General features: G+C 27.6%; 1 protein-coding gene across 4 annotated transcripts in view; it reads left to right on the top strand.

The window, feature by feature from the left end:
* Positions 1–15,519, top strand: part of LOC129966170 (cholesterol transporter ABCA5-like) — a 92,259-nt gene extending 76,740 nt beyond the window's left edge. For all 4 annotated transcript variants that reach the window (XM_056080567.1, XM_056080569.1, XM_056080570.1 and 1 more), the window contains 3 exons: positions 646–701; positions 3,008–3,084; positions 15,230–15,519. In XM_056080567.1, the coding sequence (XP_055936542.1) occupies positions 646–701; positions 3,008–3,070 (119 nt within the window). In that variant the 3' untranslated portion in view covers positions 3,071–3,084; positions 15,230–15,519. The remainder of the gene's footprint in view (positions 1–645; positions 702–3,007; positions 3,085–15,229) is intronic.

Genomic DNA, 15,519 nt, shown 5'->3' with positions numbered 1-15,519 from the left:
TAACATAAAGCTATAGATTGATAGATAATTATTTAATGTTGATGTTGAAGTAATGAATTATGCTATCTCTGTTTAAGAAAGATGTCACTTCACAGCAATTGTCTACCTAATTCATTCATAAGTGCAGAATTCAAGGTAACATTTGCATGTAATAAATTAGGTTCATGAGTTTATTACGTACATAAAGAGCATTCAAGAATATTTAATATATCTAGAAGTTTAATTGAATAAAAATTATTCCTTTATCATGTCGAATTGTGAAATTATTTTATTTGAGCCATTTCCTTGTCATGGAGAATGAAACTCTGATGGCGGATTCAAATTTCTTCGCATGAAATCCAAATTAATTTGAATGTAATATCGGACGAATAAAAATAAAATGCAATTATCGTTCTTAAGAAGCAGGCCAGGGGCAAAAGTATAATTTAAGTATAATAAAAGCAATTTTAAAAAGAAATTTTGCTACATATTTTTATAATACAATCGATGTTAAGAATATTTAAACTAATGTTATGGTTTTCGCTATTTGATCAATAATAACAAATGTTATGGTTATTCACTATTTATTGATAAAGTCATCACTTTAGCAAAAAGAAACATATTTAAGTATGTTTCTTTTTTTTTCTTCTTCTTTTTATCTTTCAGTTCAATCATTTGATGACGTGGAAGATTGCTTCATCACTGAATGCTCATTGGATCAGGTATGACCCAAGTTATTTTGATTAATTAACGTAATGTATAAGTAGGAAGAGCAGTGATTTAAATAGATTTTAACAACTTTAACGGAAGATAATATGTATCGAAACAAAGCAGTTTTGATCAATAGATCATACTTCAAAAAACGGTGTGTATTGGTATTAGAAGGCATTATTAGACCGAAAGTAAATTTGTAAATCCAAGTTCTTATAATTTAAACTAAAAATTCTTCGAACCTGATAAATTAATATGTACAAATGAAAAACGGTGTATTTTTATCTGAAAATATTTTTCAAGTTTATGCTCTCCCTAATATGTACTACTACGGCATCTGCCAAACGATTATATGAAACTAAATATTTCGCAATTAATATTTTTCATAGCTATGAGTAATTGGCATCGAAATACTTCCATTGCCAATACATTATCAGTTGTCTGTTTAAAAATGGATTCGTTTAAATAATGTCTATTCAAACGTACAACTGCTTTCTCCTCGCTTATTTCTGGTAACTGCTCCATTTACTAAATTCTCTGGTATTCTCTCAATAGTTCTTTACAAAATGCATCAATTTTTCTCTATGTTTTTAATTGGGATAATGGTAAATCTAATTGTTCATTTCAATTTATGTCAAGCAATGTCTTTAGCACACACAATAAGATTTCCACTTATATATTCTAGTATAAAGCTGATTAGATTAATGTATTTCAGACCCACTAAGGGTGGTCCAAAGCTTTTAAAATAGATTTTAAAGAGTTGTTAAATTTGTTTTCACTATGAGAGGGAGATGAAACTTCAACATTCTTGTGCCTTCTGATTTTCTTTTAAATTTTGATTCTGATTTTGATCCTATTCTTCAAAGTTTTCAATCGCCTAAATTTGCCAGTCCTAAAATTCCGCTTTAAAAAAAAACACTTTCTTTGGAGCATCGACTTTAAAATTTAACTTTGATTTTCACATCCATATTTATTTCGTAATTTATACATTTTTTATACTGTTACGAACCTGTGATGCTGCTTCCCAGCACAGTGGGTTCCATAGGAGGTCCCAGAGCTTGGCGACCATTTGGCGACTTGGTTACTTTAACGCTAAAATAGATTATACCCGAAACATCGAGAATTTTCCCGATCCGTCCAGTAGGAACAGAGATACGCCTCGTAAGTCCCTGATTGGTTGAGAGGTTTCTAGCCCCGCCTCCTGAGACCTATAAAAGGAGCTGCAGCTGCCGGGGAGTCGACGGTGAATTGGAGTCGTGGACCAGTGGAGTCGAAGAGTAATCGGAAGCGACGGAGAAGAACTCGTCTTCCAGGGACTAGCGGAGCAGCGACGGAGTAGAGCTGCTGTGTATACTGTTGTATGCTGTACGTCTCGACTGAAGATAATCGTCCTCTGTGCTGTATATAGTTGTCGTCTTTGTGCTGTCCTGTGTGTCTTCATGTAAATAAACGTCGTTGTTTTATTTTCTACTGCCGCCTGCTGATTGAGCATTCTCCACACCATATAACTCCCACTATCCAAACGAACCCCGGAAATTTCGTAACAATACATTGCAATACGTAGTTTATACATTTTTTTCTATTTACACTCGCAGTAATTTACAGTTAACTGAATAAATGTTTTCCAGGCTCAAAAAAGTAAAATTGAAGAAAAAAATATATTCCATGTTCACAGTTACGCTAAAAAGTCATTAATATGGACGAAACATTTGGTAACCAAATGTGGCATTTTTTCATTTGTGATATGATATATTAGTCTTTTAATTTGTTTGTTTATTAATTTCACTATTCCTTTATGATACCAAATTGATATTTCCTAATCGAAAAGATTTCTCAAACATGAAAGAATGAAAGAAAATCTTTAAATTTCATTGAATATGTTTTCCTCAAGTTACTGACAAAAAGTGAAAACAACTAAAAAAATTATAATTATTCCAACGACGCACTTAATGGATTGATGTACGATTTAGTTTAGAAAACGGTGCATTTTAATCATGACAAAATACAATTTAACGACCTTTTCTGATGCAACTACCGGATATAGAATGAAAAAAGAAACACAATTTTTTATCTATTGCATGAAATAATTTTAGCTTTAAGCTCATGGAATTAGATGATTTTGGTTATCATTATTTAATTTTCAATTTTTGACATGGTATTTTTCTTGAAATATAACTCTTATGTTTAAGTATGAAAAATTTTAAGGAAACAATCTCTATATGAAATTTCTTATGAACTGAATAGCCGAAGTAATAATTTCTAATCAAAATTTCTGTCATAAGATGTTTTATTAATCTTTTTGAATTGTCTCTTTTAGATAATTCTCGATCTCCTATCTCAAGCGAATGCACAAATTGGAGATGAGGAATGCTCTGTGTAGATCTTAGCTACAAAGTAAGGCAATATTACTTTGAATACTTAATTATTTTTGTAGTATGCAATATACGGCAATTTTAAAAGCATTACAAATATATCCATTTCTAAGTTCCTGATAGTACCTCAGCCGCAAGAAAAATATATATAGAAGACAATGCAGAGTAAGAATACTTGCTTGAGTAAAAGGCAAGAACATGCTGTCTGTTTCTTAGAAAGTTTTAGGTTTCTGGGGAAATGTTTCTGCAGAAATTTTCAGATGGCACAGGATGTTCGTATACGACCATAGAGCAGTTTCTGCGAAAATATAGAACTTCTTTATTCAAGCAAATCCTAATTTTCCATGCTCGTTACTATTGACATTATTGTTGATATCAAGATAGAAAAATTTTAGATTATCCAAGAAATAATTTTTTTCTGTGTTTTTAAATTCTTTTTAACTATAAAACTGTAAAAAAGTGGACATTCAAAACTTATTTTTAAGTAAAATTCTACAAACTTCCGGTCCATTTACTTTTTGTAAAATTTAAACAAAAATTAAAGTGAAATCCAAGGATAGTTAACAATTTTTCAAAAGTATATATGAGCCTTTAATTTTGAAAATGGAACAAGTCCATTTTTTGTTATTGCGAGATATTTAAAGGTTTGCATTTCAATAAATTAAAAAATGTTGGTAAGTATTAATAGATATATTTTTTGTATTTTGTGGAACCAGATAATGTAAGTTTATAATCCAATAGTGTTTACAATGCTGACTAAAAAATAAGAGTTCCATTATAACTAAATTGACTTGCCTCACTTACAAAATTGAGCCGTTCATTTTGAAAATGGGGCAAGTCCATTTTTTGTTATTGCGAGATATTTACAGGTTGCGTTTCAATGAATTTAAGAACATTGGTAAGTATTAATAGATATATTTTTTATATTTTGTGATACCAGATAATGTAGGTTTATAATTCAATAGTGTTTACAGTGCTGATTAAAAAAATAAGAGTTCCATTATAACTAAATAAACTTACCTCACTCTCAAAATTAAAGAATTATTGCAATCATTCATTTAATTGAGAAATAATATTTCAGTTGCATCAGCCTTTTTTTTAAGTATAAAAACAAAATATTATTCAAATTTTTATAAATATTTATTCATTTGATAAAAAGGGAAACAAAACCAAGAATATTCTAGTAGAAAATATAACAAACAACAAACCATTCAGTTTTATTAAGAATTTCAATGAAATTATATATTTCAGTTTATACGTAGGTATAATCAATTTGAATTTTATTCAAGATTTAACATTTAAAAAAAATAATGATGAATGAGAGGTATATATGGTAATAAATCCATCATATCCTTGTATTTTTTCTTACATAAAAGATAATTTTATATTTCTGAAATTACTTGGAATTATTTACCTTACTCGTTGTGTTGACAAATCGAAAATTTTCGTTCGATCGAAATAATCGTTCTATCAAAGTTTTGTTGAACATTTTGGTGCATCCCTTGTGGTCTGATCCAGAATATAGTTAATCAATTCTCGGTTTCTCCATTGATATTTTCCTTTCTTTTTAAAACCGCTTTTTCCAGAGGTTGGTTTGAAAATAAATTTCAATGTTTAATTTCATGTACTAAAAATCTATTATGTTTTTGACAATTTTGTATTTATAGTAATCCTGAGGAATATGCCAGGAACTGGTTTCTGGATTGATTAGTTACTGGATAGTTCCGCTCCAAAATCACGATCGTTTTGTAGAAATGAATGTCCTGACAATAAAAATTTGTGGTCAATGATATTTATTTCGTTGTCACTGGACTGAATAATCAGTGATGGAAGTAAACATATATTATCGACACACAAAATTAAGATATACTTTTTATTATTTATAAAATACTGTACAACTACCGATTTTGAATATTAAAAATAGATAAATAGAAACACCCTAGATTTCAGACATGATGTCAAACGGCCACATTTCCTTCACCATAGAGCAATCGGAGCTAAATTTTGCCGTAATATATTCGGTAAAATATATTACGGCAATCTAAGATGGACTTGCACCACTTTTAAAATAAACAGATTTTCAATACCGTTAAGAGCTAAAACTTCCATCTCTAAAATACTAGAATCTAAATATTTTTTACTATAAATTGTTTACTCATAAAAAGATAGCATTAAGTTTTATCTATAACTGCCATTATTTCCATTTTTTTTTTCAAAAATGGACTTGTCCCACTTTCAAAATAAACGGCTCATATATTGCCATTCCAGATTTCAAACAGATTAATTTGAATTTCAAAGCATTTATTTAACAAGTATATTTTAGCACAGTAAATCAAAATTCGATTCAAAGCAATGCTAAAAAATATTGATAAAACGAGGTTTCATCCCAACTATAAACATACCCTAATCAAGTTTCGTAACTGGCATCAAAAATTTTGATGCTTAAAATTGATTATATTATTTTTTGTCAGTTAAAAAATAAAAATTAAAGTATTTTTCATAAATTATTAATGGTTAAATTTCTATGGTTTTTGAGCAGTATAATTTCTAACCAAAGCGTATTTTGACCTTTCTAGAAATATAATATTAGTTACAGTGTTCTACAGAAAAACTTAGGCAGTTAATGTCTCAAAATAATATAGATAATTTTTAAATATTTATTACTTAAAAATCCAATCTTATAATTTTTTTTCGAAAATTTTCTATTCCACGAATCTTCTCATTTTATTTTCATTATTGCAAACTAAAAGACAATTTATAAATTATTAGATTATGCAAAAAAAAATGTATCTTATTTAGCATCCATCAGATAAACAGGAAAGTTTGTTTTTTACTACTGCTCATTCCAAAGTGAAAAATACTTGTATCATATTTTTGTATAAATATTTTAATTACGAATAAATTCTAGAATAAAAGTATACTAATTAAAGTAACAAAGCATTCTGTTTAATATTAAACGTTATGAGAACTCAAATGTATTTCTAGGTAGTTTAGAAATAAATATATAATTCAATAAATACAAATACAATATTAAATGCAAGCAAAAATTTAATTAATTAAATATATTTAATTATGTGTTGGAAAAATTCACTTTTTCTAATTAATTTAGCCTTAAAGGAATATGCTTGCAGCTCTTCTTTTTTTTCTACAGATATATTTAAATATTAACAAATGGAAAAAAACAAAATTTATAAGAATAAAATAGCTAAATAGTTTATTTTTTAATCAGAGCTGAAATATACTTTTCGATTCTTCTTATGTAATTTTAGATCCCAAAATAAATTATAAATATTATACATTTTTCAGCAGATAAATGATTAATTAACTTTATTTGAACGTATTCCATAAAATTCTGCTTTCCAATTACCCATGAATATGAAAGTATCCTTGTTTTTATATATAAATAATTTCAATTATGATGCAAAGGGACAATAAAACTGAGCAGACTTATATAACACAGCACGTTGCTTAATATAAAAATTCATGAGAGCATATACGTATTTTTCAAATAGTCGTATACTATTTTATATAATATACAAATTAAATATAAGCATTATTTTTTTCTTTAACTCAATTATTTAATACAATGAAACGAAATTAATTTATCATCAGTTAATCTTACGAAAAATAAATAAATGCAGCCTTATATCATCAGCAGTATCCCTCTGGTGTTATAATTAAATTAGTTTTTCTATATGTGCAGTTCCTGTGACATACTTACATAGATTTCTCAAGAATTCCTTCATAATTCACATTAAAATCTATAAATTTCAAAAATTTACTACGACTACCTTTAAAAGTTTACGACATTTGATTTTTTGAAATTATATTCTAAAAGAATAATTGCGGTATTTGAATTTCAACTAATTAAGATTCAAATGAAATTTCAATATACGGTAAAAAGTGCCAAAAAAACCTTTGTAATTGAAAATTATATAATAAATTATTTTTTTATGTTCTAAATATCTTCGAAGAATTAATTATATTTTAATTTTTTTAACAATTATTTTAAAGAAAAGAAATAGCGATAAGACACTGGAATATCTTTTGGATAAAATATTCCATCTTTTTGGAAAAAAATATTTACTTTGAGAATAATTTTAAATAAACTGTAACTTTATTTGCAAATTGAGACTTAGTATATTAAAGGTGACATAGATTTGCTATGATAATTAAAAAATACAATACGTTCAAAACAGACATTATGAAATTATATATAATTATCAAGAGATATCTAAAAGATCTTTGAAGCTTTCCTTTTGGGATTTAATCTTATCTTTGATATTCTAATCTGTTATCTCAAAACACATATCCTATATCATTTGATATTCTAGAACCTTTCATCTTCAGAAAATGAAAATAAAGCTCGAAATATAATCAATAAGCTTCCATCATGTACATTGAAAAAAGTATTTTCATTGCTAGAAAACCTATTGTGCGGATAAACTGTTAAATAATTCAAAGTTAGGTCTCGAATAAATAATAAATGTTTCTTCAGCGTGCTACCTTTAAGTGTATATTTCAAGAATCTTTGAATATTAATGCTTCAACTGCAAATAAATTCTTCCTTTCTTTAACGACTTGAGATTTAAGGATCGTACATAACAATTAATCACTGGTAAAGGTGCAAATATCATAAATTTAATTATTGCATTATTCTCCGAAGCTGGATAAATTTTACCTTTTTTTCTACTTTTTTTTGAGAATATATCATATCCGAATTTAAAGCTGACAACCATTTATTAAAAAAGAACTCATTGTACACTTTTGTATCTAAGAATAAAATTTATTTCCGCGCAATATCAATTTATTCTAAGTTGAGATGTATTTTTATGACATAAAAGACCAGGTTTTGAAATAACTAAATAATTCAGAATTCACGGACACAAAATAGATTACATATTTTCATCTTCACATTTCGGCTTTATTATTTTTTATATTTAAAGGAAGCAACAATAAAGCGTATTCTGCATGTAACTGAAATTAATAAAAAAATTTAGTGATTAAATCAAATTTTCCAAATTTATTAGTCTCAGAATTTAACCATAAAGAAAATATTTTTATCTCGTTTTAATTTCATCGATAAGTGATATTTTAATTAACTATTAAATATTTATTAACTTAATTTGTACTAATTTATCCACATATATAGTTGATTTTAATTGAATTGCATGAATTTTAATTAACGATTCCTTAGGAAATCGCTATTATGCATTTCAGAATTTATTTAAAAGCAAGTTCACATTTAAGTTCCTGTAAGTTACTTTTCATAACTTTTCTCTTAAAAGGTGTGTTATAAAAATCATCTTCTTGCTTATTACGATGCATTAATATTTTTATTATATGCTAAATATTTGCAAATCAGTTATTTCTTCTAATTAGACAAAATTATAAGCAATAAATTTAATAAGAACATTTTTTGAAGATTATTAATTCCAAACCTAGCAAATTTATTTCACTTATTTTCTATTTTTTTATTTTGTAATTTATATATATATATATATATATATATATATATATATATATATATATATATATATATATATATATATATATATATATATATATATATATATATATATATATATATATATATATATATATATGAATACAAATCAAATTTAAATATTATGGTATGTTAATATCAAATCTCTCCAAAATTCATTTCCAAATGGTGAATCTGATAAAAAGTTTCAATTTTTATATAAATCGATTAAATGGCGATTACTCTCTGAAAATATTAATATAATAACATTAAATATTAATATAGATATATATTGTGTAGTGAAACACAAGTGTACAAAATTCCAAAACACTTAACAAATCTGAATGTGGGAGTAACATCAGTTACAAAACTTTGCTTCTTGCATATGAAAAAAAGAAAAATTGAGTGGAAGTATTAAAAAAATAACGCAATATTAAAAAGGGGCAAACACCCAAATACTGCAGAAATGTTTGTTCGTTATCAACACATGGTCAAAGCATGATAGGTAAGAAAGTTAAATTTAAAGTATTCCTTTACAATCAAAGTTGAAAACTTCAAAAATACTGATCTTAAATACTCCAACGTTCAGTGATATGAATTCTATAAAATTCGAAAAATGATTCTAGAAATGAAGAAAATTTAAAAAAATGATAAAATTTCAGTTAAATTATTTTAATAATTAATTATTTCAATAAATTATCATTCATTTAAAAAATTCATTAATTTAATTATCATTTGACAATTGTTAGTTTCTATGGCATTTCCTTGCCACTTTCATTTCTATCCTACCAATAATAATGCTTATATTTCTAATACTTAAAAAAAAACTGAAAAATCATTTTGAACAATATTCGAATGAAAACATTAATAAACATGTAAATTAATTTTTTAGATAATGATTGCTAATATTCAAACATATTTTACATAAATTGGATAAATAGATTCATGCTTACGAGATTCGACAGTTACGAATTCAAACTCTGTAATAATATTTTAGAAATAAATTCTCATTTACAACAGATTGATCACAATTGGGAATATGATATCTTTGTTTACGTCTCATTTACATATTCTCTCATTAATTTCCTGTGCAGGCATCTCCGATTAATTCTATAAGCACAAAGCTTGAGCAAATCTTGGATTAATTGGGAATATTGACCGTGAACATCACGCACTGATACGAAGCATGTTAATAAAATTTGCATTACATTTCTTCATGAAACATACTTTGAAATAAAGAGGACCCGATTTCCTTCTGAAGACGTACAACTAGTGATTTATTCTATGAATGAAGAGATTTCCACTTTCAGTTCGTCGAACTAGACCAGACGTTCGGGAATATGTGTATTAGAATGTATTCTTTGGAGTAAAATTATTGTAATATCAAACCAAATCAGGCGATGATTTCGCTTGATATTACAATAATTAAGTGAATTTGGAATTGCGAATTAATTAAGTTGATTGTGAATTAGTTGAATTTGAAACCTACGCAAAGCACGATTGAATATGAGGAAGGATTTGTTGAAAAGTATTTTATATTCAAAATGAAAAGCACTGGAAGTTCAGTGCAATTTTTACCTTTTCCTTCATTAAGTGAAGAAATTGTAATGGTCCAAAAATGTTGTCCTAAGAATTTGACGATTCTTTCATTTTTAGAACTCTCCGAATTGAAAAATAAAATGAATTTTTGGAATTATGGTGTTTTTCTGTGAACACGCCAATTCAAAAATATATTCAACTAGAGCCATCAAATTGGATATGAGATCATATAATCGAATTTGTAAATACTTATCGAATTTTGAAAGAAATTTGTTGAAGTTAAAGCTGTTTATACTGGACTTTTAAACAGAAATTAATTTGTTTGCTTGCATGTAAATACCTGAAATAAAACATAATTAATTTCGATATATTTGACAAAAAATTAGGAATTTGGTTTTATTTTCATTGAAGTTCAAATTGGGAATTTTTAATAGATGTGTTATGTAAAGGTGCTATGTATTATCTGCAAAATTCGCAAGGATTTTCATTGCATACGTTGACATTTACGTAAAATGAAAACACAATTCATATTCTTAATTTACGATACGTAACTTACGTACGTTTTACTTGGTAGAGCTGAAAGCTATTACATGTTTTCCCTTTCCCCTGTAAAGAAACGCACACAGTTATGATCAGATATAGAAAAATATTCGTCTTTTGACTCTGATGTCATGTGGATTAGTCCCCATTAAAAGATGACTACTATTTTTTTTTCTAAAAAGTCTCATAAATTTAATTTTTATTAGTTTTGCATGATGATGTAGTTTGTTAACGTAATTAATGCTATTAATGTTATTTCTTTAATTTAAATTTAATTCATTAAAATGATTTAATTCAATTATTCATTAAAATATTTCAAACTATGAAGGTATTTCTGAAACCGTAGTAGATGTTTTTTTACGTAAAGTAAACGTAAAAAAATTATAATTCAATACTTTTGATTTAAATAAATATAGTATAATAAATAGGAATTTTAATGTTTATGCTACTTAATAGAAAGGGTTATGTGGTGAATAGCTTATAATCTAGTTAACAACTACGCTACCCGAGGGATGGCTTTTGTATCATGGTCATGTTACTGGACTGCGAACCACTAGGTCCCAGATTCTATCCTCACTTATTCCAATCCACCACACTGGTGACCCGAACGTGATCCTTCAACCTTCGCACAGCTGTTGTGGCGCCATCTACCCACAACAAAACCAAAGTCGTCAGACTCACTTGACGCAACAACCCAAAGTCGTCAGACTCACTTGACGCAGCAACCACTCACCCACACACGCTCACCATAACGCTTGGCGCTACTCAAATGAGTACAAGCGCATTAGAATCAACAGCTAAATACATTACCACCTCCGACTCACTGGAGGGGAAGTCTGTGGTGAATAGCTTATAAGCCAGTTAACAACAACGCTACCCGAGAAATTTCTTTTGTATCATGGTTATGTTACTGGACTGCGGACCACAAAGTCCCAGGTTCTATCCTCACTTATTCTAATCCATCACAGTTAGAACATAATTGCAATACAGCTTTCCTTCGCTTAAAGCATTGAACAAAAAGTAAAAGTAATCATTTGATTATATAATTTTATTTTTTTTTAAACAGACTGCATGGATCTAAAATGCCTGCAAATGGAAATAATATTTCTATTAAGGCAGTATAGAATCGTTATTTAAAGAACCTGTTCGTTTTTTTTTTTTTTTTTTTTTTTTGTATCTTATTCAAGTATTGAAAAAAATTCCGATGAGTTTAATGAAGTACTTGACAAACTCTCAAAGTATTTGAAAGAAAAAAAATAATGTAATGCTTGAGTTTACAAAAGATTCTACTTTTATTCAAACTCGTGCTTTCTAAAAAAAATCAAATACACTTTTCACTTTCTGTTGATATTAAGTATTACTTTTTTTCTTATTCTTTTAAAAAATAAAACATAATATGGGAAATGGAATGTATGTTTTCCAATTTCTTCATCAAAATCTCTTTTAAAATCTGAAAGAGAACTTGTGATGGATGTTGGTTTTCAAAGACCTAGATCAAAATGCTTAAATTTCGAAGCTCTAATTGTGATTTATAGTACCATTCTTATGACTAGTTTGTATGATTTTTATTTAAACTTTGACAATTTAAAAAATCTTTGCAATTAAAAAAGTATTAAAAATATACTTTTAATTTAAAATAAACTTTTAAATGGAATTATTATAATAAATAAAATAAATATTAAATTCATAATGTGACGTCCTTATCTCTTATCTAAGCAGTTGAATGTGACATACTGCATTAAAAAAGTTTTGTAAATTTCATGAAATTTCAATGATTTAAAATATTTTGAAATCCCATATGATTGTGGAAGTAAAAGTGATTCTTGTTTGAAAAATTAGGAGATTTAATTAGTCTTTTTTTTTATTTTAGTTCAAAATTTATCATAATTTTTCTAATTAATTTTATAAAATTGATCAAAATTTTCGCTTTAACCTTGAGAAATCGAGTTAAAATATTTTATAGCTGATGCGTAACGCTTCATACTGTTGTATTCTTAGCTTCTAAATTATATCTAAGTGATATAATTGTATATAACTAAGGTAATCCTGTCATTTCATTGTTTGTAAAAAGAGTCATTCATTGTGCATATAAAATAGTCAGTTACTTAACGTTTTGCTTAACGTTCTTGCTTGTTCTGAATGCAAGAGATTTTTGGTAAAACAAATTGCTAAAAATTGTTCAATACCAAGATATTTCCCGAATTTCTTTTTAATGGATGAGTTTCCGAAATTGCTTTTCATAATATTTCACTTATATCTTGAGTGAATTATTTTATTCTCAATATTTTCTTAAGTATATGAGTATTATTATTTTCTAGATAATTGATCGTTTTCAATTAATGCCTAAATTGATTTACCTATACCTAATAGTAGATATATAGATTGGACCTAGGCATTAATGAAGTTATAATACGATGTTACGTTATGTGGAAGACAATATTTTCTTTATTATATTTAAAATTAAAATTATAAATGTTATTATTATACTTAAAGTTATAACTTACGTGTAATCAATGCTATTCTTAATTCTAAGAGACTTCTTATAGAATCAAATACTATTTTTATTTTTATTTTTCCTAATATTTTCTTAAAGTTTGTACACTTAACTGATTCTTCCAATTGAAGCCAATTTTAATAATTTCAAAATCATACGATGAATTTAAATTATTTATGGCTGTTATAATCAGATATGAAAATGGAGTGAATAAAAATGTTATGTTTCTATGGACTTTTATTTTACTCCAAATGATATCATATTCTTATAACAGGGGATACCGTTCAATTAGATTGCACAGAAAATTGACCATCATAATGAGCGAGAAATCGGTATTCGAAATATTCATAAAAATGATGATTGTTTTCTGGTATTTCAGAGACATACGTTCATAAATGCATCTTGCATAGAATGCAAGTTTTGGCTAACTCTGCATTAAATATTTCTAATTGAATTCATACGTTTCAATTTAATTGTTTATTAAGAAGTGATATAAGCAGAGAAGTTAGAAGGCGAAATAAAATTCCTTGTTGTGTAGGTTAAAAGCAGATAAGTATCCTAGTCGTTTGCACGATGAATTTTTTTCGGAATTGAATTTCTATCCTGTAATCTTTTAGTCTCAAAACTGAAACTCTATCGACAAGTCACGGTAAATGCGACAAGAAAAAATAAACAAAAATTAAACACTTGTTAGAATCAGTTTTTGTTCCAGAGTTTAGGATTATCCACTTAAAATTTCTAAGGGCTGGGAGACAAAAGGTATAAAAAAAACCCAAGCGGATGGTCTCCTTGAAATTTTCTTGTTCATTATCGTATAAATGCATTTGTGTATTAATAATCGTATGCCAATGCAGATTAGCGATTTATAACTGGGATACGGTAAAGACAAAGTACCAGAAAAATACCAGTACCAAAAGTGTGTTTTTTGGAATTTCAAGAAGGTCTGGAACGTGGAGATTTGACAAACACGCGAGTGTGAATTTTTTTGATAACTGTCACACATTTTTTTTTCTTGTATATTTCGTATATTGGAAAGCAAACAATTATTCCAAAAAATGTTTTATCATGATATGAAAGCTTCGGGGGAAGACATCGAAATAAGGATGAGATGCTTCTGGTATGGTGGTTAGATCTCGCCACACTGGTGGGTACACAAAAAGGTGGGGGATCTGGTTCCTCCCATCGATGACGGGACGTACTTCCTTCGGGAAGAGTTGTGATGTGACCGGTGATGTCCCTTAGTACTTACCCAGAGTTCAAGCCAGTGTTGCTGTTGCGGCGGTCCGGTCATTCAGTTATCTTTATCCGTGTACCTTCGGGCGGGTCGGAGAGTCAGTGATATGACTTATCATGATCTGACATTTATTCACTGGATTTGAATGATATTCCTATCTACAGTAATTAAGGAATTATAGGTAAATTAAAATTTCAAACTCTCATTTCCTATCATTTTCGGAGTCGCAATTGTCTTTTGGTAGCGTCACAGCTTCGGGACTAGAAAGTTCCAAATTCGAAATCCGATCTTACTGAAAACCTGATGATTCAAAAAAGGAATTCTGGCTCATTCGTCATTTTCGTATCTCTCTCTCAAATTAAAATTATTAGATTTATCTCAAAATAGCCTTTGTATTACTTCAAAATGTGTTGATTATATTACTAAACTAATCTTCTGTCATTCAACTGAATGACCCATCCACAGACCATTCAGGACTTTCCAACTCTGTACAGTGTATTCCTCTCTGTTTTAAATCTAATGAAAATTTCTATAGTTATCGTATTCAAATTTAATCTTTTGAACGAGGAGTGGTTTTATGTTTTATTGACCATTATCGAAGAAGATATATAAAAATCATTCGAAAATCCTGAGAGAAGAAGTGCAATTGGTAATTTTTCTAAATCTATTTAGAATGCTTTAAAGATGATAATATGAATCAATTATGAAATGTTGTATTTCCCAGAGGTATCAAGAAATCAGGACAAAAATAGTTCAAACGAAATAATTAAATTAGCCAAAAATATTTTCATTAATTTAAAAAAAAATAATTAAATTATCAAGTAAAAGAATTAATATTTAAATGTTTTATTAATTTCTGCATTTTTATTTTTCAGGTCGAAGAAAATGTTTGGAGCTTCGATGGTTTTTCATGCTTTTTATGTCTTTCTGGGCCTATATACATGCTCATCATTTATTTTACAATTTTATACTTACAATCGCTTTAAAAGTACAAATTCGATTTTTAACTGAACTATTTTCAGCACAATGTATTAATTTAATTGCTCATTCCCTATCATAACCTCATGTTCAGTGTAATTCGAAGCCTTTCATTCGAATCTTGTTAAAACTGCTAGTGTACTTGCGATTGTCTGTATGTTTCAATAAATATTTCTTAATGTCTTTA

Source organism: Argiope bruennichi, chromosome 4 (assembly GCF_947563725.1).
Source record: "Argiope bruennichi chromosome 4, qqArgBrue1.1, whole genome shotgun sequence".
NCBI classification, from domain to species: Eukaryota; Metazoa; Arthropoda; class Arachnida; order Araneae; family Araneidae; genus Argiope; species Argiope bruennichi.
This window is presented reverse-complemented; position numbering and strand designations above follow the sequence as displayed.